The sequence below is a fragment of the Bacillus rossius genome, chromosome 12 (genome assembly GCF_032445375.1).
Source record: "Bacillus rossius redtenbacheri isolate Brsri chromosome 12, Brsri_v3, whole genome shotgun sequence".
Lineage (NCBI taxonomy): Eukaryota > Metazoa > Arthropoda > Insecta > Phasmatodea > Bacillidae > Bacillus > Bacillus rossius.
In genome coordinates, this window is record NC_086339.1 from 19,185,319 (window position 1) to 19,207,752 (window position 22,434).

The 22,434-nt window shown below is 40.5% G+C and overlaps 1 protein-coding gene across 1 annotated transcript; it reads right to left on the reverse strand.

Annotated features, from left to right (window-relative positions):
- Positions 1-37: 37 nt before the first annotated feature.
- Positions 38-21,368, reverse strand: LOC134537262 (transmembrane protein 26). Its single transcript, XM_063377533.1, has 7 exons — positions 21,175-21,368; positions 13,772-13,931; positions 12,006-12,310; positions 8,796-9,120; positions 3,397-3,518; positions 652-742; positions 38-67 (listed from the first exon to the last, which is right to left on the reverse strand). The coding sequence occupies exons 1-7, from the start codon at positions 21,366-21,368 to the stop codon at positions 38-40; spliced, it is 1,227 nt and encodes a 408-aa protein (XP_063233603.1).
- Positions 21,369-22,434: the final 1,066 nt, after the last annotated feature.

Sequence of the window (22,434 nt, forward strand, 5' to 3'; positions counted from 1 at the left end):
ACTGATTTAAATCATTATTTTGGACATTACGCTATTGCTAGATCGAACTGTATGTCATAGAGAAAGCCTGAAGAACGGACCAAACCCACAGAAAACAAGCAAAAATTCAGCTGATGTCAGATGTTGGATGATTTTTTTTACTCGTTATTTGTGTGTTTGTGTATTCGTCTTTCTTTGTTCGTCCTTCGGGTTCTCTATGTGATATACAATTCAAACTGGCAGTGGCGTAATATGTCTGAATTGTTAATGATTCGAATCCATCTTCCCCGTCGCAAGAATCGTCCAAAGAACGTAAAACTGAGCATGGTACTAACCAGGGGCGCAACAACTAAATTTCCAAAGTGGGGGGCAATATACCTTTTCATAAAGAATCATCGATCCCCCCCCCCCCTATTGAAGCGGGGGGTCCGGGGTTCCTCCCCTGGGAAAATTTTTATTTCAAGGTGGAAAATGGTGCTATTGAGCAGTTTTATTATCTAAAAAATTGATTACACAGCACTTTATTTTCCCCCGTTTGCCCCCACTTCAAGGTTTCAGAAGGGGGGGGGCAAAATACCCTTGCCCCCCCCCCCCTTGTTGTTGCGCCCCTGGTATTAACTCGCCCGTAAGACGCGCCGTTTTCTCCCCAGTCGCATGTGCGACTGTCCTCACCAGGAAGACGCGGGGCGACTCCTTGGAGCTGGAGGCGGTGGAGTAGCCCGTGTCCTGCCGTCCCCTGCGGCCCGGCATCGCTGGCCGGGTCCTGCAAGAGGTTCAAGGCCTTTCCACGCGCATGGGCGTCGCAAGGATATACTTTTTTGAGGGAGACTTCAATTGATTTAGTTGTTGAGGAATATCCATCCCCTGGAGAGAGAGAAAAAAAAGCGGGGGGGCCCCAGGATTCCTCCCCCGCGAAAATTGGGGGGTTGAAGGTGCAGAAAGGTGGTTTTTAGGCATTTTTCTTTCCTAAACATTCTAATTATAGTTGGTTGCAATATATAATTTATTATTTCTAAAAAAAATATTTTCAGAGAACAACTTTGTAAATAAAAACACAGTTAACATATCTGCATTCCGTACCGGACCTGATTTTGATTTCACACGAAAGATCGAATTAAAAAGTGCTCACATTACCACACGATAGGACTAAATGCACCATCATGCGCAACATATGGGTTGTATCACAGAAATCATATTTTTAATATAACTACGAAACTAAATATATTATTGGAGGGGACGAAATTGAAGACTTTTATTATTGGGGGGGGGGGGGGGACGTGTCCCCCTCCCCCTCCGGTTGCGACGCCCATGTTCACACGATCTGCACACACGCTCCACCCCGATTCTCTCTCTCCACTTCCTTCTGGAGGACGCGGAAGTCCTCCAGCGCTTGCCAGAGACGTGCGTGAACGTCTAAAGCTCCGGTGACGAGCAAATACTACACGTGTCCTCACACGTTGCAAATGACACACGTGACACGAAAATTACACGTAGAATTCTTGTGGGTGATAAACATACACGCAGATTGTGTTTTCTCGACCACATTTCTTGAACACGAATCACACTTGGTTTCCGCGCCCGCCGCTAGAGTTCGCTGCTGAAGCAGCTTACGTTGACTATCAAATCATTTGAAATTTTAAACTATAAGAATGAAACGGCTACGATAAAAGCGAAACAGACTTTAAAAAAAATACTTAACCCCGGCTTTGGACCTAATTTTCAACAAGGAATTTTATTAAAATACTGTCTATTTTGTTAAAATTCACTAAACAGTTAATACTATAAAGTTTCCTTTTGTCTCTATGAACTTTGGTTCGCGTCATCCGCTACAGATGGCAGCACCGTGGTTACACATTTGCGTTCCTTGCGACTTCCGTTCCATTCACGAAATCACTCCGACCAAATGCAGTATGCCGAGAGATCAATAATGCGCTGAGATATATACTTTACACACTGTTTAAGTACTTGAAATATGATAGCTACCACGTTAGGTTAAATAATAAGATATTTTGTTATTTTCTTTCAGAAGTTACTTTTTTGTTCATTTTAATTTTACTACGCGGAAAAGTTTTTTTTAAAATCAAAATTAACTATAACTTATTATTCAATCAGACCTACACATGTTTAAATCTCTATTTCCTTTCTTTTAGCACATTGTATTTAGTATGAAAAATTATATTTCAGAAAAATATAGAACACTAGCTAATGCCTGACAGACGTTGCAATGCCTCTTTCAATTTTTTTGTAGTATGATTGAAGTAGGTACACACATATACAAAACATCTCTCTCTATCTATATAACTCTCTTTATCTCTCAATCCCTCTTAATCTCTATCCATCCCTCTCTCTATATATATCCATCTATAATTATCTATATCTCTATATATCTTCACATATCTCTCTATATCTGTGTATCTTTCAATTTCTCTATACCGTTCGGTGTCTCCACATCTCTCTATATCACCCTATCTCTAAATAGTTATATATATTTACAGTTTTCTCTATACCTCTCAACAAATCTCTATCTCTCTGCAACTATTTCTCTCTGTATATTTCTCTATATCTCTATCACTGTATATGTATCTCTAACTCTCTCTATCGCTGTCTCTAACTCGCACGTCACGATTATTATTCGGACCTTTTAAAAGAGGAACTGTCATAAAATACTTACTGGCAAATATTTATTTTGCTTACATATCAAAATGGTTTTCAATAATTATTTGGATCACAGAAAAGAGGAACAGTAATGGAATGCTCTACTGTAGTTATACAGTTGTTTTCATGTAATTGTAATAACCTACGGATACGTGTAATTTTACATAAATAATTCTGTTCAATTAAAAAAAAATTGGTTGTCTGTAAAATCGGTTTACGGACGACAGTTTAACGTGACAACGTCATAACAAAACATTGATGAAATGATTGCATACTTTTATGAATAAAATTGAATCATTTTTATTGAATTATCACTATTTTGTATGGATACAAAGAAGGAGTGACATGAAATCTACAATTTAATAGATAAATTTACTTTTTATTTGTACTCATTAATTCAAATATGTTTATTACTTTAACGAAGAGATTATTTCAACTATAACTTTCATACACGTTTGCTGTATAACTTCTTCCAATCTGTGTTATTCTGTTGAAGGACAGGACGGCGATAAGGAAAAGTAGGAAACGAATGGGAGTGTTTCAAGTTCATTAACGTGCCTCGAAAAAAGTCAAAATCGATGGTTTGTTCCAATCGAGCGGAAGAGAGATGATAGATGCGGCGCAAGCGTACAGTGAGCGTAACGGGACAATGAGCGTAACGGGACCTTGTGCGTAACGGGACACTTTTTTTTTCGTGCGTGCAGCCGGCGTTCGTCGATTTATTAGACGTTGTCACGTCAAAAAAAAACAACTGCTGCGCACCTTTGCTTGCGACGCTGCGCCGGCGCCAGCTCGAGGCAGTCGAGGTCCTCGTCGGGGCTGAAGACGTCATCGGCCGACCTGGGGCTGCGCTCGCCGCTCAGCGAGGAGATCATGCGCAGGTCCTGTCGGCCGGCGCAAGGCGCGCTCAGTTTCTCCTGAGCGTTCAAGGACTCCATCTCTTGCACCGAGGGAAAGGTTTGTTCGCCTCGACAAAATATATATATTTTTTGTATATGGCGAAATAAATATATTTTGTTAATTCAAACAAATATTTTGTAGTAGGAAAGATTCTGTTCACCATCCACCTCCCCCACCCCCCCCCCCCCAAAAAAAAATTGTCTACTCAAATGTATATTTGGTTAGGTGTAACCAGTGGCGTAGGCAGGATTTGTGTATGGGGGGTGTTAAGAAGCATGCCCTCCCACCCCTGTATTAAACTGGGGGGTCCGGGGGTCCTCCCCCGGGAAAATTTGGATTTTAAAGTGTAAAATAGTGCTATTTTAGCAGTTTTCGGTTCTTAAATTTAGATATTGTAATGGTAAAACTTTTATTAATTTTAATATGAAATTTGTTTGAGTGATGAATAAGAAATTAATTAAAGATTTGGTTTTAAGGGGGGGGGGGGTTGAACCCCTAACCCCCCCCCCCCTTCCTGGCTACGCCCCTGGGTGTAACAAATTATTTTTGTTACTTAACCGAGTTCGGTTAAACTAAAAAAAAATGTATATTTTGTTCCACTAAGTAAATATTTGTTTCGCCATATACAAACAAATATTTGTTTGATTTCAAACAAACTTTTTTTCCTCTGTGTGCGATTTCAAATGCAGAGTGTCCACAAAGGAACGTCCCAGTTTCAAAGGTACGATATAACAGTACGTAGTTTAATCTTGGACAAGCGGTTCCCAAACTCAGGTGGGTCGCGACTCGATCCTAAAACTATCAGAAACCATCGAATAAACCATCAGAAAAGATATAAGGAAAATCGAAACAAAATATTGTGTGCAAACACATATCTATTGTTAAATAAATAACTGTTTTGCTACAAAGTAGTTGTATTTTGTCAACAATTTTCAAATCAGAACACAAATTATCAACAATAAACCGGCATCTTTAAAAAAAGTATATATATATATATATATATATATGCAATATTTGATGGTAAATTATATATACATAAGGAAGGGATACGATACAAATTTGGGTTTTTACTCCACCATGGACCGATAGACCGTGGAGGTATTCCTATAAGGAAAGGTGGGTCGCCAGCTGAAAAAGTTAGGGAACCACTAATCTGGACTATTTACAACAAATCGTATATCAACTTGAAGTAAAATAAATTAATCTAGTTTTTTCCTTACAAATCTCCAATACGTGCAACTTCAGCTGTACGGCACACATCCGACCTAAAGTCCAATTCTTCCCACACTTTGGTTAACACTTCCGGAGTAACGGAAGCAATTTTGTGTCTCTACTCTGGCAAATCATTAGGTAGCGGCGGAACGTAGACGTGATCTTATTTAAAGCCCCAAAGGAAGGAAAAACCGCATTGTTACGTCACGTGGATGTCAGCGAAAGAAAAAAAAGCGCTGTCGTCTCGAATTACCTATACCATCGGCGGATGTTATTGCCACATGGGGGATCCCTGGAATTGCAGTTTCGCTCTTAGCAAATTGCAGGACAGAAAACGTTTTACGCTTAGGTGTCGCCATTTTGCGTGGGTGGCGCTGCAGGCGACAAAACAACGAAATGGTTCTCGCACATGCACTTATCTAAAACTGTTCGAGTTACTCTTTACTTGTGACCTTGAACCAACATTCTACAAGCTTACAGTTGATGCTATTAAAATTTATAACTGGGACATTCTTTCATGGACATACTGTATTTTCATACCATTGCAATAAAGATTCCACGCTGAATATTTTGGCTTGACATTGCAAAGGACTTATCATGTGAAACAAGTTATTTCCTCGCGGTACTCAGACTAGAGCCGGTTAGTAAATATGTGGTGGCAACAAGGTGTAGAAGGTCCGGGAAATATGGCTTATGCCTTGACATGGCCAAAAATGGGATAAATAGTTCAAAATTAGAATTATGGCAAGAATATAGAGAAATAAAAGTTGGTGGACCAAATCCTACTTAAGGCCCCCGCCTACCCGGGCACACACACCATCTGCAGAGTGCAGAGCTACAGTAGAAACCACGCGATTAGAAAACTGCTCAAGATATCCGAGTGGTGTCCGTTTACGAAAAGAAAACTACGTTGAAGATGAGTAGTTATGCTTCCGTATTCCATTTTTAAACTGTATTTTTTTTTTAGAAAATTTGAAAATAGCTAAAATGCGTGTTTCCAGAATAAATTTTAGGCACGAAACTCCTCTTAACAAGGCATTTACAAACCGCTCAACATTTTCGTGAAAGGGTCCGATTACGAATAGCTTTAAAGAGCCGTAAACACTGCCTTTACAAGTTTCGTTTCATGTTTTCGTTTTTAACGTGTACTTTTTGGACAGTAAACGAAAGCAAAACTGGTGTTTTTCAAGAACGTTTTTTAGATACGAAAAAATTCTATACTCAGTATTGTAAGTGGTGAAGGGAAGTGCCTTTAACTTTAAGGCGATGAGATGCTAATGGAGCACGGAATGAATGAATGGGTGAAACGGTAGTACCCTGAGAAAACTCACCGGCGAACGGCAACGTCCGTCACGTTTCCCGTTTGCAAAAAAAAAAAAGAAGTAAATCCCTCGTTAGGATCCGCCTGATCTAAACGCGGATAGCCGTGGTGAGATACGAGTGATTTGATTTTTTTGTTTTGTTTTCTCGTTGGTAATTTTTATCACCATGTCCATGGTTTTTCTTTTATTTGGCAGTTTTTATTAACTTTAAAAATTTTTTTGGTGAGACATAAAGATGACACAAATTCACTCCCTTTGCCTCACCCGGGACTCGAACCCAGAGCCTCTCGCACCCGCAAGCCGGCGTGCATCCGACTGCGCTACGGAGGTAGGCACCACTCGTTCACCACCATACCCTGCATCTCCTCAAACAACTTCCATCACGACCTAAGACCAGGTTTATGAACTACGCAAGCAACGCAAAATCTAAGAAGTTAAATGGCGCCTTTTCCAGACATCATTTTCATATTCACGCAAGACAAAATATTAAAAAAAAAAAAAGAGTTTTGCGTGGATTCCACGTGCGACAGACGTGAAACTTCTTACTTATTATGTTATTGGGTGTAAGAAAAATTTTGCTGAGGTCATAGTTCAAAATAATATACTCAAGAATGCCAGCGCTAAAATATGCTATTGCGAAAGTATGCAAGTGTGAAATTATACAAGAATGCAAGTATGATAGTATGCAAATAATGTAATTTTTCAAGTTTGTAAGTATGCAAGTATGGAGTGGGCAAGTATGCAAGTAAACATGTGAGCGAGTATGCTGCGTAATTTCTACTTCTCCCCTGCCGTCTCCTCCTCACTTGTTCCCCCACCACGTACCTAACTATCCCCCTCATGCGATCTGAATTTTTGTAACGCTCAAAAATTGTAGCCCCCTCAGCAAAGAATTTTCGCTTCAAAAAAACGCAACGCAAGCATCACCCAGATTTAATCTGATTAACGTTTCGGCTTGCTTACCAACCTTATATATTTGAAGGGAAGTGTTTCGAAAACTTTTAAAGGTGCAGACGTTATGTTTATAGAAGGTGAAGATTTGCTTTCCATCATACGCATCACGTTGATCACTTTTTGAACAACCGCACAGTAATAGCAAATTAAGTTTTAAAATCAAATTAGTATGAGGAATTCCACCACGTTTTCATGAAGAAGGTTAGTTATGAAAAAAGCCGACGGATAAAATTTTTTTCTAGAGTTTAACATTTTTAAATTGTAGGTATGGTGACTTCGTTGAGAATTGAGTGTTTTATAAACTATCGTATTTTTCTTTGCGTCATTGCGCTGTTGCGTTTCTTGAAAAGTTCATAAACCCCGCCTAACGGCTCTGCAGGTACAGTAAAAGGTCTTTAATCCTGCAATCCATAGTTCGGCCAATTTTGTAATCCGGCGCCAAACAAGCCACTTGGGCTCAGATATTTTTTGAGTGAGTTCTAGCTGTTGACCATGTTTATGAACTTATCAAGAATCAAGAAACGCAACAGCGCAATGACGCAAAGAAAAATACGATAGTTTATAAAACACTCAATTCTCAACGACGTCACCATACCTACAATTTAAAAATGTTAAACTCTAGAAAAAAAATTTATTCGTCGGCTTTTTTCATAACTAACCTTCTTCATGAAAACGTGGTGGAATTCCTCATACTAATTTGATTTTAAAACTTAATTTGCTATTACTGTGCGGTAGTTCACCGGATGGTCACCGATCACAATACCGTGCTGCCTGCGTTTATAGTTCGCTAGGAGTCCATCGTTACTGCCGGTTTTCATTTCAGTTCTGTGTTTCCCGTTATCTAGCGGTTTACGTTTCATATTTTACGGACATATTCTTGTAATTTTTTTTTGTTTGGAGAAGATCAACGATTATCTGCAGTGTATTTTAAGGGGCTGCCTCACATTTTAGATCATTATTTTATATTTAAGATAAACAGTGGTGAACGTGTTTACTTTTTAAATGTTTTAACTTCCACGAAATGAAAAATATATAAATAGTATATTTTCTGCATATTCAGTTGCCAAAATTAAATTTTTTAACGTTGTTAAGTCATACAAATAATACAGAATCAATTTAATTTTTAACGAAATTAAAAATGTATACATCGCATACTTTTTGCATAATTAGTTATCAGTTAAATTTTTAACGTTTTTAGGCCAAGAAAATAAAGATAATCAGCTGGAGGACCAGACTAAAACTCTTTTAGGTTTAACTACAATGTTCTCGATGTCTTCTTCGAAGAAGTCAGCCGCCAGTGAATAGAGATAACAGGGCCGGCGCCTGAATCCCTTCTCTCCCTCACGACGCCGCTGTGAGGCGGATGGACTAATCGCGCGGCGCACTGGCTCCAAGCGTCAAGACATCATCGCAAGATTAGCGAAGGGGGGGGGGGGCAGAATGCGCCGCACTGTTAGTCCACCCACCTCACAGCGGCGTCGTGCGGGAGAGAGAGAGGTACAGGCGCTGGCCCTATACCTCTATTCACCGGCGGCTAACTTCTTCGAAGAAGACATCGAGGAACTTGTGGTAGTAAAAATTATATGTAAAATTTGTCTTTTTTTTTATAGCGGATCGGTGGTTGAAAGAAAATACAGCCCTCGTGCACGGCCCTATTAATACGTCCCGTAAAGACGGTGTCGCGGCGTGGCCGTGGTCCGGCGGGTGCCGGACTAAAGACCTCCCACTGCAGCCGGACGGGAGGGGAGGGGTTGGGGGAGGGTGGCAGGTGACCTTGACGCGGCGCGGGCGCGCGAGGACCTCGGCGCCGGCGACGACAGCGGGGCGACGCCTGGCGCGCCTGGCCGGCCCCCGCCGAGCGCGGCGCGCCTCAGAGTACACCACGTAGAGCCGGTACAGCTGCAGCAGGATGACGAGCGTGTTCTTGCAGGTGAAGAACACGTTCATGTAGCTGATGATGCGGTAGTGGCAGATGAGCAGCAGCCGGAACACGAGGAAGGGCGCGTCCTGCAGCAGGATGTTGAGCGCGATGCCCCACACGTCGATGCTGCAGCACTCGGCGCAGCGGGCCCTGCCCCGCCCGCGACGCGCGGCCCTCCTGCGGTCAAACCCCCCGTCGCGCGGTCAGCCCCCGCTCAGGATCTCCCGGGACATCACACCGGGAGTGTGGGCGCTTCCACACCAGAGCACGGCCGCTACTTACGTATCTGTAGAAATGCTTTCAATTTTTAAAACAAATTAGCATTTGAATACCTGCGTGTTTTTATATACCCATGCCACACCTGTGACAGGTAAAATGATAGTTAAAAAATATATATAGGTAAATCAGTTTTTTTAAATATTTTCATTGCTATATTGACATATATAAATATAGCTGTATGGAGGATATACATACATACATAGATTTAGAGATTCAGATATAGATACAAGCTTTGTGTATGCATATCTACTTCCAATATTTTACAAAAAAAAATTTATTGAGGCATTGCAATTCATGCCGGACATTAGCTAATAATATAATAAATAATTATAGAAAACGTAATAATAGAACACTAGATATTCTTGTAGTGGAAACAATTTTTAACATACTATTGAGAAGAGAAAAAAAAAACATAGCCACCACCGCAGCCAAGTACTCTGCTTCTATTGATCGCACGGAGCGACGTAGACGGAAGAGCTTAGCATTGCCGAGGTAACTCGTGTGGGTCCGTCTCCGTCTGCGTGCCGTTGTAGAAACTCTGTTCCTGTCTCCGTTTCCGTGTCATTGTAGAACGGGCCTAAGACCTAAATTATAAACTACGGAAGAACGCGAAAAGCAAAATGTTCGGGAAACTCATTTTACAGTACCTACCGGTTTATGAAGTACGCAACGCAAGTAATGCTCAACTTCCAACTTTCTTGCGTTTTGGCTTGCTTTTTATTTAAACGGCCATACTTAATATTAAAAAAGAAAAACTTTTTAGGAACAAAGATGTATAAGAAATTTTGGCAGAATTCTCCTTCGTGTATGTAAAACTACCATATGTATTTTTTTTTTTTTAATCGTCGTAATAAGAATACAGTGCTGCTTCCTATAATTAATTTTTGGAAACATTTCTTTTTTCTCGTCCGCGATCTGGACGTTATTTGTAATTACAACTATCACAGTCAGAAGCGCTATCTGTAAGCTTTAAAGTTAACCTGAGAAACAGCTAGAGGGTTGACAGCGCTACCTACCGAGTATTCTATACACTACTTCGAGGGCAATGCCGCTGTACTCTTTCCATAGAGCGCATACGAAAATATGACAGAATTCCGTCTCGTCCTTTGGCTTATGGCAATGTTCCGTTATGGTACTTTTCCGCCTTTTTCGAAGAGGCCAGGCGGAATACTATCATTATGGTAGTCTTCCGCGCCCACCTTTATAAACGACCGTGGTTTTCTTGCGTTGGTTTTGTATTGCACCTACCGCCGCTACCCGCCTGTCCCTGCAGCACGGCAGGGTTCAACCTGAGCCGCAAGCCACGAGTTATGTGCACCGTCCGCAACCAATTTTCAGTCATTTTTGCGTCAGAAAAATTTTTTTAACGAAAGAATGTCACGCATGAAAAAAAAAACAGTGCCCCCCCCCCCCCCCCAAACCCAATGCGGACATAATGTCCAGGCGCCCAAACTCTAATCTGTCCAACTCTTCTTCCTGAAACATCCTTATATTTCCCGTGGTCAACCTGCTTGCATAATGCATGAATTTCGCAACCCGCATCTAAGTTCCTAGGGTTTTCCCTGTGTCTATGCAGGTTTTACCTGGGCCCAACTTATCTAGTTTAAGTCTAGAATAGTCAGTGAGAGGAGTTTGCCATGACTGGCCAATCGTTGCCATGACTGGCCAATCCCCTTCTAGCAGATGATGAATGCGTGATTAAGGCGTGTAGACTTCGGCCTTTGAATATATATACTGTATAGAAGTCGCCAGCCCAGGTTAAAATTTCTAATACGGTTTGAGGTAGTTGGTTAATTCACCGCCGCAATCGCCACCATATCTAGGGCATCATCGACTTGTGGTGGTCCCTAGCGGACAAGTGTCGAACTCTTCAAACACCCCTTCTTCCCCCTCCCCGTTGAACGACCTTGAACTGCAGTGAATGATTGGTGGGGGGGGGGGGGAGAATGACAGCGGGCGACAGTGCTGCGCTCTAACGTGTAAATAACAACTAAGACGATACATGGCGCTACGACGGCAGAGCACTGCAGCGGTGAAGTTCCCAAGCTGCTCATCATACGCTCCTGAAAAAGGTAGAGTAAATCCTATCCACTCGCGACTTCTATACAGTATATATATATATATATATATATATATATATATATATATATATATTCAAAGCTTCTGCCTAACCCGGACCCTCCCCAAGAGCTGGAGTCGCTGACCTGGACCGTAGTCAACCTGCTTGCATGAATTTCGCAACCCTTATCTAAGTTCCTAGGGTGTGTGGCCCTGTGTCTATGCAGGTTTTACCTGGGCCCAACTAATCTATAGTTTTAGTCTAGAATAGTCAGTGAAGGGGAGTTAGCCATGACGCCAAATCGTTGCCATGACTGGCCAATCCCCTTCTAGCAGATGATGAATGCATAGAGACCTGAAAAATTCGCGGATTCATTTCGTGTTATGCTAAAATTCAAATAATTACACCTTAGAGCTGCTTCTGCCATTGGTTCACTGTTAATCTGGAGGACTGAGGGCCAATTAGAGACCCTCACTCGTTGAAGTGTCGAATCACAGGGCCACCCAGTCGAGACGACTCACAAGTCAGCAGCCAATGAACAGTTGGCATTTGCCCGAGTGTGTAAAGGATATTGGAGTCTATCCTGGAGGTCATTGAACCCGCGAATTTTTCCGGTCTCTATGAATGCATGATCAAGGCCTAACCCGGACCCCTCCCAAGAGCCGTGGGGGGGTCCGCTGACCTGCCGGAGCCGGCGGCGGCCGGCAGGCTGGTGGCGGCCGACAGCCGCGACTTGCGCGACTTGGTGGCCGTCAGCACGACCGTGAACTGCAGCAGGCTCCACGTCCAGATGGCGAGCGTGAGCAGCACGAGCACCGGCTCGCGCGCCACCCGCTCGTCCTTGAACGAGTCGAAGAACTCGATGATGTCGGCGGCGGTGCCGATGTACACGAGCAGCAGCTGCGACAGCTGGTCGCGCGTCAGGTCGCCCTTGGGCAGCATCCAGCGGCCCACGATCAGCACCAGCATCAGGAACTGCTCGATCAGCGTCACCCACGTGTCCGCGTCCACCTCCAGCTTCAGCGACACCTGCCACACGCGCGCGCTCAGAACACCACCCAGGGGGGTTTGAAGTTTGTTTTTTTTTTTACGAAAGAAGCCAGGGGCGTAGCCAGGGGGAGGGGGGTTTAGGGGTTCAAACCCCCCCCCCCCCACCTTAGCACCAAATCTTTAATTAATTTCTTATTCATCACTTAAACAAATTTCATTTTAAAATTAATAAAAAATTTTTTACCATTACAATATTTAAATTTAAATACCGAAAATTGCTAAAAAAAAAAAAAGCACTATTTTACAACTTAAAATCCAAATTTTTTTCCGGGGGAGGACACCCCCCGGACCCCCCCCCCCCCCCCCCGCTTTAATACCGGTTGGGGGGGGGGGGGGCATGCTTCTTAACACCACCCTCCCCATACACAAATCCTGGCTACGCCACTGGAAAGAACACCGGTTTCATAAAATAAAGGGGGGGTGGCCGGGGGTCCTCTCCCGGGAAAAATTATATTTCTAGGTGAAAATTGGTGCTACTTAAGAAGTTTTTTGTATCTAATTATTGAATATACTGCTGGTAGAAAAAAAAGAATAATTTTTTTAGTACGCTACTAAATTTTGTTTTGGACAAGAATCAAACAAAAGATACCTTTGTCAAACCCAGGTTCTCGTCCGCTCAAAATCAGTATTATTTTAATACCATGAGAATCATAGCATGCATTAAAGACCACATTCTGTGCAACTTAAATCACTGACAATGATGGTTTGCTTTTTACTGCATTCACACACACACAAATTAAGTTCACTCTACGAGTAAAAAACAAAGGGTATAAAATTCACACATATAACGTCTAGTTAAAACTGCAGAAATACAGTCCAAAATTATGCAAGAAAAAATGAGATTAAAAGTAGCGCAGAAAACGATTCTTAGTTTTTTAGATGACACAAAACTAATTTGTAAAAAAAAAAATTAAAGTTAATTATTCGTGGTAGCAGACTACAAATAATGTGATACTAACACTGGCGTGAAAACATCTCACAAAAAGTTTGGTAGATTGAGCGCGCTGCCCGTAGACCATCGGTACCTATTTTTGCCGGGACTAGGAATATATATATATTTTTTTACTTTTTTCCATTCTAGATTTTTTTCTTCGCATTTTCGGAGGGGGCAAACTATCAAAGTTAGGGTTTCCTTAGTGAATAAAACTGAGAAAATACCTATACTTTAATATGTTTCATTTAAAGTATAACAAACGATTGCACAGCAAAGAATACACAACAGTCATATATGTAGACATCTATACAAAAAAAATATGTAACACAATGGGCAACGACAACGTGGCTATTCAACCAATATCAAAATTTTCTTTTTCTCTTTTAACACAAACCCCTCCCCCCCCCCCCCCCCCCCGGGTGCGCCACCGCCACACGCTACTGCCGTGGCGTCCGGGATCTCTCACACGCCCCTGGGGCACCCGGCACCCTGCACCCTACACGCACCCCGAACAGCTCGTCGAGCCCCTTCAGGTCGTCCAGGCGGATGGCGGAGATGTTGAAGGGCGCGGCGCGCGCCTGGAGCCTCCGGTCCAGCTTGTCCAGCTCCAGCAGCCAGATGGACGGCACGATGCTGCCCAGGTACAGGAACACGCTGGGGCAGAACCTTGGGGACCATCCTCACTTTCTGTGGCTCGTCTGGACGCCAGCGTACACTGTCATATACAGGGCCGCAACAACTAAATTTTCAAAAGGTGGAGGGGGGCATTATACGTTTTTATAAAGAATCGTCGATCCCCCCTATTGAAGCGGGTGGTCCGGGGGTCCTCCCCCGGGAAAATTTGTATTTCAAGATGGTAAAATGGTGCTATTTAAGCAGTTTTATGCTTTGTGTCTGCCCCAGTACCTACACGTGTTAAAGTTATTTGTAAACCGTTCCTTGGAAAGGTTTTAGTATTAACTGCGCTCATTAATAAGCATAATAAAACAAAATAAAGTCCAATTATTAAATATTTTATTATTTTTTGCCATGTATTAAACATTTTTTTTGAATGAAGCAAAATTTTAAAAAAAAGTCCTTTTATTAAATATTTTATTATTTTTCCATATTAAAAATATATCTTTGAATGAAACATAAAACAAAATTAAACATTCCTAACAAATGCTTAGTATTATCTCGAAAAACATAACCATAGCCATGTGCTGTACAAAGTTGCAATATGTTTCTTGTAGTAGGCTATTAGAAACTATTTCTTGGCAAGAAACCTTTTGTAAAAGTAAAGAAATATTTTTTCTTGTGTAGGCAAGAAACAAGTGTGGCCTCTAGATCGTACCTGAAATTGTAAAGAATATGTATCATGCCCACCAAAAAAATTGAAATTATTTTAAAACAGCGGAAATAGTGGTTCCTCCCCTACGTTTGGAATGAAATTGTGCGTACGCTCTTGGTAGCCATGGAATCACCCGGGCCGGTATTTTGAGACACAAAAATAAGGATTCAGTCTACATCCTGTACCCTAACCGTATTCCTAGTGCACTATAGGACACAACCAGTCCCTTGGTTTTTAGGGAACGAATTTTTGCTGTCCTATCCGTTGCCATTCTCTTGCATGAATTCCGCGCATGCGCAGAGCTCACGTTTTCGTTGATTTCGACGAGATGGCGGACCCGCGTATATATTCAATTTCGTGAAAATGGATGGCATACCAAGCGTGTCGGTATGTCAAATGTAACTTTACGGTAACGAAACTATCCTGTGATACATTTTGAAGACTTTAATGGCCTAACCAAGACATAAAACTTAAAAAAAAAAGAACTTAAGAAAATTAGAAATGCGGTTCTTTTTTTTTTTTTTTTTTTGCTGTGGTGCTGCTGTCTCTAGCAATTTTTTTGCGTAACCTTTGTATCAATGGTTGAAAAACGTCCTCTAGACTGCTTTGAAACCAGCCTCGCGTAGGGCACCGTTTATTAAAACGGTTGGTTATTTGTTTTCTTACTGGGATTCGAAATACGTCCCGCGAGTTAGGTTACGGTTGTGTCCCATTAAGGCAATGCTTAATTCGCTATCTTAATCTTACCCGAACGTCTAGGAATACCGGCCCCCGGATCCTGGTAAACATAGCTTCTGGAACCTGCAAAAGCTGCAAGCAGTCATGAATGTCGCTCGTTGTCAGAGGTCGACTAATGGGACCTTCAGTCGGCGCGGCGATGGCAATTTCCGGTCTCTTAGTCGGGGGACCAACAAAAGGGGGGGGGGGGATCCTGGGAGAAAAGCATCCGCAGACAAATACAGAATGATTCATGACGTGTTACCTCCACTCAGATCGAGTTCATGAACTACGCAAGAAACGCAAGACCCAAAAATGTTCATAAATCACATTTTAGAGCACCGGTTTGTAAACTAAGCAAGGCGCAACAGCGCAACGCAAGTAGTGTTCAACTTACAAATTTCTCGCGTTTTGGCTTGCGGTTTCGTTGGCCATATTTGAAGAGAAGTGTTCCGAAAACTTTTAAAGAAGCAGACATTATTTGCGTAGAAGCCCACCTTATTATTTTTATCATATACTTCATTATACGTTTTAAATTTATTGACATTCTGTTTTATTTTCGTAATAATAATGAATTATCAAAATAAGTACAATTAACTTATGTTTCACAATATTAAATGATAGATTTGGTGACGTTTAGCGTCTTGCGTGCTTTGTAAACGATTATCTTCTTTCTTGCGTTGGTTGCGTGTAGCGCTGTTGCGTCGTTGCGTTCCTTGCGTAGTTTATAAACCCAGCCTCTCACCTCAGGGATTATTCCTTACATCACGTGGAACAAAATACGTCAGGAAAATGTGGGTATGTTCCAAATACTGGCGTAGTAACTCTACGAAATGCCTTACAACGAATGGGGATAACTTTTTGATCACGCATGCCGCAACAGTAAACAAATTACCAGCTGTGTGCAACTCTGTAGAGTAACACGTCACAACAAGTGAGGTACACAAGCATTGCGGCCAAGTGTCTGGAAGTAAACTCGTCCCACACAGTTGTGATGCTCAATTGTCAAAAATATATTCTTATGATACCCTCCTGTATGTGAATCTCTCCATCAATACTGAGGAAATAACCCACATTTATCTGAACCTATAAAACAGTATCGTGACTGACTGAAAACGCACAACCTGAACCGATGGACCTAGAGATTTGAAATTTTGTGGAAATATTCCTTGAGTTTCCTATGGGTGCACTAACAAGGGATTTTTTTAATTCCATCCATAAAAAGACTAAAAATGGGTGGTAAAGTTTGTATGAATAAACATATATATATATATAAGTTACGATGACGATATTTTGTAAATATACTCTTCAAAATAAATTAAATAACGCGTGTTTCATTATTTTTGAAAATTCATCCCCTAAGGGGTTGAATGGGGCTTGCAAATGTTGTCTGTAGAAAACAATTATTTTTTAAAGGTACGATTTTGAAACAATATTTGTATTCTTTTTTGAAAATAAGTAAGCCAAAAACACGTTTCGACTGATTTAAGGGTTTATTTATCAAAAGGAAAATGTATATAATTTTTCATTATCTACCACCCTCTTCCACTAAAAATCAGTATTTATATTCATCATCCACGCGTATGGAGTCGCGGACAAAGGAAAGTACGACATATTTGTATATAATACGCCTTGAGAGTGGCAACTCCACGTGAGTCATTCTGTATTAGATGAAACGAAAAGAACTCTTCCTCCTCTGGCCGTAAGGAATTTTGATGGCATGAAAATGTGATGAAGGAGGAGGGGAGAGATGAGGGTTGAAAGGGGGAAAGTCTTTATGGCCGGGATGTGAGTGGTAGTTTTTTTTTAATGACAAAAGTAGTTTACGAGTTGGAGAAGAGGAGGAAGATAATGGGTCAAGGTAACGTCTTGAAGGAAAAAAAAACCGTTAGTTTATAAATATTCACCCCAGACCATGATAAATCACGTGCCATGTGTTTTCTCGCTTGTTAAAATGTTTGCCTGGATGACTCAGGGAAAGTCACCAAGGAAGAAAAGGGAGTAAATGAGGTAAATGCGTGTGGACACGTGATGGAAATAATTAACCTGTACAATGTATGGGGAATTTAGAACACGAGTATGATGAATTTTCTACTCAAGAAGCCACACTGGTAGATTGACCTCCATAGCAGCAACTTTTCGGCGCGAGGGGTTTCGGGTTCGAGTTCCGGCCTAGGCATAGGTGCATATTTGTATCGTCTATATACGGTGGAAAGAAATATCATTAGTCAATTAAATATATAAAAGTCTATTACATCCTCCGAAAGTAAGTCGATGAATGGCGAAATGATTAGCTCGTGATCTAAACCAGAATTTTCGCTAGTGGTAAATGTAGCCGGGTGTGCGTTTCTATGCGTTTAACTTCTTCCTAATCAAATATAGAAGAGGCACATTGTTTTCATAGGAAATATATCCACTAATCGTGATTTTTATCAGTTGCTTACAGGCAAATTTGGCGCTTTTCTTTCTGATAGTATCGTCAAGTTTTACTGGTAGTCACCTGCAAAATTATTTGGAGACAGGTTAGGATGAATAACATTAAACATTTGAAAGGAATTTCCCTTGGATCAGGTGTAGTTTGGTATGTTTCTTCAAAGCTTAGTTTCAGCACTCTGTGACATGAGATAGATATTTTTTTTGGCCTTCGTATTTAGATGCAGTTAATTTAATCACATTGTACATAATCAGGTCAATGTTTTTTGTGGTTCTGTGATGCTCCAAGTGATAAAAGATGCTTGTCACTGAAACGATAATTTTATTTTTAAGTAACGAAAAAAAAATTATGTTCTGTTTAAAATGTAACATTAAATAAATAAAAATAATCATTTTAAACAAGATCAACGAGATGATTTAACAAACTGCAGCAAGTATTGCACGGTATTTTAAGTTGATTAAAATTTTTTGTCATACGCCATTGCTGGTTATACTGAATGGCATAAAAAACCTAAATAACGGGTAAAAAATGATGAATGTGCAAATTCACAGAACACAGGCCAAAATAAGCTGATGTCAAAAGTTAAAAACACAGAAAGCATGGAAAAATTCTGTGGAAGGAATTAGTAAGAAACACATCACAACGCAGGCGGACACAGTGGAATGACAACGATGAGACAGTTGCAAAAAGAACAGTAAATAAAGACAAAAAAAAATTGGTTGTCTGTAAAGTCGGTTTACGGACGATAGTTTAACGTGACGTCATAACAAAACATTAATGAAATGATTGCATAGTTTTATAAATAAAATTGAATCATTTTTATTGAATTATCACTATTTTGTATGGATACAAAGAAGGAGTGAAATGAAATCTACAATTTAATTGACACATTTACTTTTATTTGCACTCATTAATTCAAATATGTTTATTACTTTAACGAAGAGATTATTTTAACTATAACTTTCATACATGTTTGCTATTTAACTTCTTCCAATCTGTGTTATTCTGTTAAGGATAGGACGATGATAGGAAAAGTAGGAAACGAATGGGAGTGTTTCAAGTTTAATGTGCCTCGAAAAAGTCAAATCGATGGTTGTTCCAATCGAGTGGAATAGAGATAGATGCGGCGCAAGCGTACATGAGCGTAACGGGACAAAGCGTAACGGGACATGTGCGAAACGGGACCATGAGTCATCCTTTTTCGTGCGTGCAGCCGGCGTTCATCGATTTATTAGACGTTGTCACGTCAAAAACAACATTGGACATCACCGCAAGGTCGTTTTCGTGTTTACGAATATTTGCGCAGGATTTTACATACCCAGCACATAATTTTACGATCTCAATTACTACAGCGAAAAAAAAATATGTTGTAGCTATAGAGGTTTGCTTTCACGTAAATTTACAAATTTACAAATATCTGTAATTTTACACGATCTTTTCAGTTCCCTTTGCAAAACAAATTTTCAGTGTGTTGCGTCATTGACGTTCCTTGAGTAGTTTGTAAACCTTAAGGTCCTGTCACGTTGCCAAATATTTGTCTCCAACTATATTCGACAACAAAGTTGGAGGAATAGAATTGGTCGGTAAACGGCTTCTAATTTTTCTCCATCAAAACAATTTGGACAGATCGCCTCAAATATGTTTTAAATAGTGTCACACTATAAAAGTTTATTTTTTTTTAGTTTGAGCTATATCAAACTCTTCAATTTTTATCTTGATTTGAAATTTAAAAACGCATGACAGTGCTGGATGGAATTTTTTTAACTTGTCATTCTTTTTGCGTATTTAAAATATTTTAAAAATATTCTATGAATTTAACCGACAATAATACCAGCTACATAATAAAAATAAATGTTCAGTAATTTTTCTTTACTCATAATCTAATTCTTTTTATCTATATCTCGATCGTTAAAAAAAACAGAAGACAAACACACAAACATTCATATATATATGTTTACCTATCTAAATTTTTATCTATATTTTTACCTCGGGTGTTACATAAGTATATAAAAAAACACGCGCGTATACGAATGCAACGTTGTGTCAAAATATCTGAGATTCAGGATTTTGAACGAATATTTACATTTTTTTATTTATATTTTTTAATTTATAAATCTACGATTTGTTTTGCAATCCAATTGCTAGAGACCTGCAAAATTCGCGGATTCATTCAGTGATAGGCTAGAATTCAAACACATATACCTCTTAGATGATTTTGCTTTTGGCTAACTGTTCATCTGGACGAATCTCAACCAGTTATAAACCCTCAACCAAAGAAGGATCGAATCGCAGACAAACCAGCTGAGACGACTTACAAGTCGGCAGCCAACAAACTTGCGTTATTTGCCCGAGTGTACAGGGGTATGTGCAGTCTATCCGGAAGGCCATCCTAAACCGCGAATATTGCAGGTCTCCACCAATTGCTAGAGACCTGAAAAATTCGCGGATTCATTTCGTGTTATGCTAAAATTCAAATAAATATACCTTAGCACTGCTTCTGCCATTGGTTCACTGTTAATCTGGAGGACTGAGGGCCAATTAGAGATCCTCGCCCATAGAAATGTCGAATCACAGGCCACCCAGTCGAGACGACTCACAAGTCAGCAGCCAGTGAACAGTTGGCATTTGCCCGAGTGTGTAGTGGATATTGGAGTCTATCCTGGAGGTCATCGAATCAGCGAATTTTTGCAGGTCTCTACCAATTTGCTAACCAGTGGAGTTCAAATCCAGAACATGTACCCTCTCCATGAGTGACGTCATAACCGTCCAACACACCGGAAGGTGTCGGGAGACATTGCTCGCCGGCCCGAGACGGGCGCTCGACACCAGGGTGTCCACAAGGAAAAAAATATTTCGTACCAACTTAGGCGAAAAAAAAAGTACTAGATTTGAAAAAAAAAATACTAAATTATAATTTGTTATGGTTTTTAACAATTTAGGAAGTCATTATGACATTGCAATGCTCGAACTTAAATATCACACCCAGGGGCGCAACAACTAAATCTCCAAAGCGGGGGGCAATATACCTTTTTATAAAGAATCATCGATCCTCCCTATTGAAGCGGGGGGGTCCGGGGGTCCTCTTCCGGGAAAATTTGTATTTCAAGGTGGAAAATGGTGCTATTTAAGCAGTTTTATTATCTAAAAATTGATTACACAGCACTTTCTTTGCCCCCGTTTGCCCCCACTTCAAGGGGGGGGGGAAATACCCTTGCCCCCCCCCCTGTTGTTGCGCCCCTGATCACACCACGCACACGTACATTCCATAGTTTTTAAAAATAATTACGCTAAATAATAAAACATATTGGAGTTACCATAATATTATTATATTAAAGAAAAAATGTACTAGATCTGTACTAGACCTGTAAAAAGAGTTATAAAAGTACCAGATCTAGTAGGAAAGTACTAACTGCGGACACCCTGCTCACCACTTCCACTCCTGGCTGTCCTTGACCGTGAGCGTGAACACGGCCTCGAACAGCAGCAGCAGCACGGGCGTGCACAGGTACCAGAAGGCCGGGTTCCGCTTGAACACGGTCACCTGCCAGATGGCGACGACTCCGTGCGCGCCGAACACGGCCCGCGTCGTCAGCGCCTTGGCCGTCGCCACCAGCTTCGCCATCGCTGCGACACACGACAACACACCACCCCCCGCACGTCGAGCATTGTTGCGCGCGTCCAAACCTTCCGTGCTGGCAGCCAGCCCTGTTGGGGCGACGACTGTTTTGTTGTTGATTTGTCCTTAATTTTCCGCTTGTTTTCTGTATGTTTGCACATTTATCGTTCTTGTCTGTTACCGAGGTTTCTTATGACTAGAGACCTGTAAAATTCGCGGATTCATTTCGTGATATGCTACAATTCAAATAATCATACCTTAGCGCGGCTTCTGCAATTGGTTCACTGTTAATCTGGAGTAATGAGGGCCAATTAGAGACCCTCACTCATAGAAGTGTCGAATCACAGACACTCGGTCGAGACGACTCACAAGTCAGCAGCCAATGAACAGGTGGCATTTGCCCGAGTGTGTAGAGTGTAGTAGAGTCTATCCTGGAGGTCACTGAATCCGCGAATTTTGCAGGTCTCTACTTATGACATACATTATAATAAGCAATGGTGTATTTCCTAAATTTTATATATGTAATCAATCTCCCCAATTGCGAGAACCATTAACAAAAAAAAAATTAAAGTATTTATTTGGTATTTGAAACCCGTGCGTTTGCAATATATATTGCAATGTATATATAAAATAAAATAATATATTATTTCATAATAATCTCAAAATATCAAGTTACTGTGTACGGAGAATTTAATTTCATAACGATATTATTATATCTACTTAAGCTGTTGAACTGAAGGAAAGGTTCGAACCTAATAATTCAAAACAACAAAATTATAAGATAAGTGAAATCTCTTGTTGTAGGATTTTTTTTATACAAAATATTTTTTTTTTTGGACGAATATAAACATACACAACCATTAAATAAACTTTTGATACTGTAACAGTTAAAACATAATACATGTTTTATACTATTACTCGCAGAAATATTACACATCCAAAATAAAAACACCGAATTCCAATTTTTGTTACAATAAAAATTTCTGTATTTGTGTACTCAAAGAAGTTCATGTTTAATAATCCCGATGATTTAATTAAGTTTCTGAGGGTTTCATTGTATGAAATAATCATT

Bases quoted from the DNA above. Each gene is read 5' to 3' on its own strand.
- LOC134537262 (XM_063377533.1), bottom strand. From the start codon at position 21,368: ATGGCGAAGCTGGTGGCGACGGCCAAGGCGCTGACGACGCGGGCCGTG. The intron at 13,932-21,174 runs GTGAGCAGGGTG...ATGGTCCCCAAG, and splicing joins GACAGCCAGGAGTGGAAGTG to GTTCTGCCCCAGCGTGTTCC. The intron at 68-651 runs GTGAGGACAGTC...TCCGTTCTTCAG, and splicing joins AGTCGCCCCGCGTCTTCCTG to GCTTTCTCTATGACATACAG.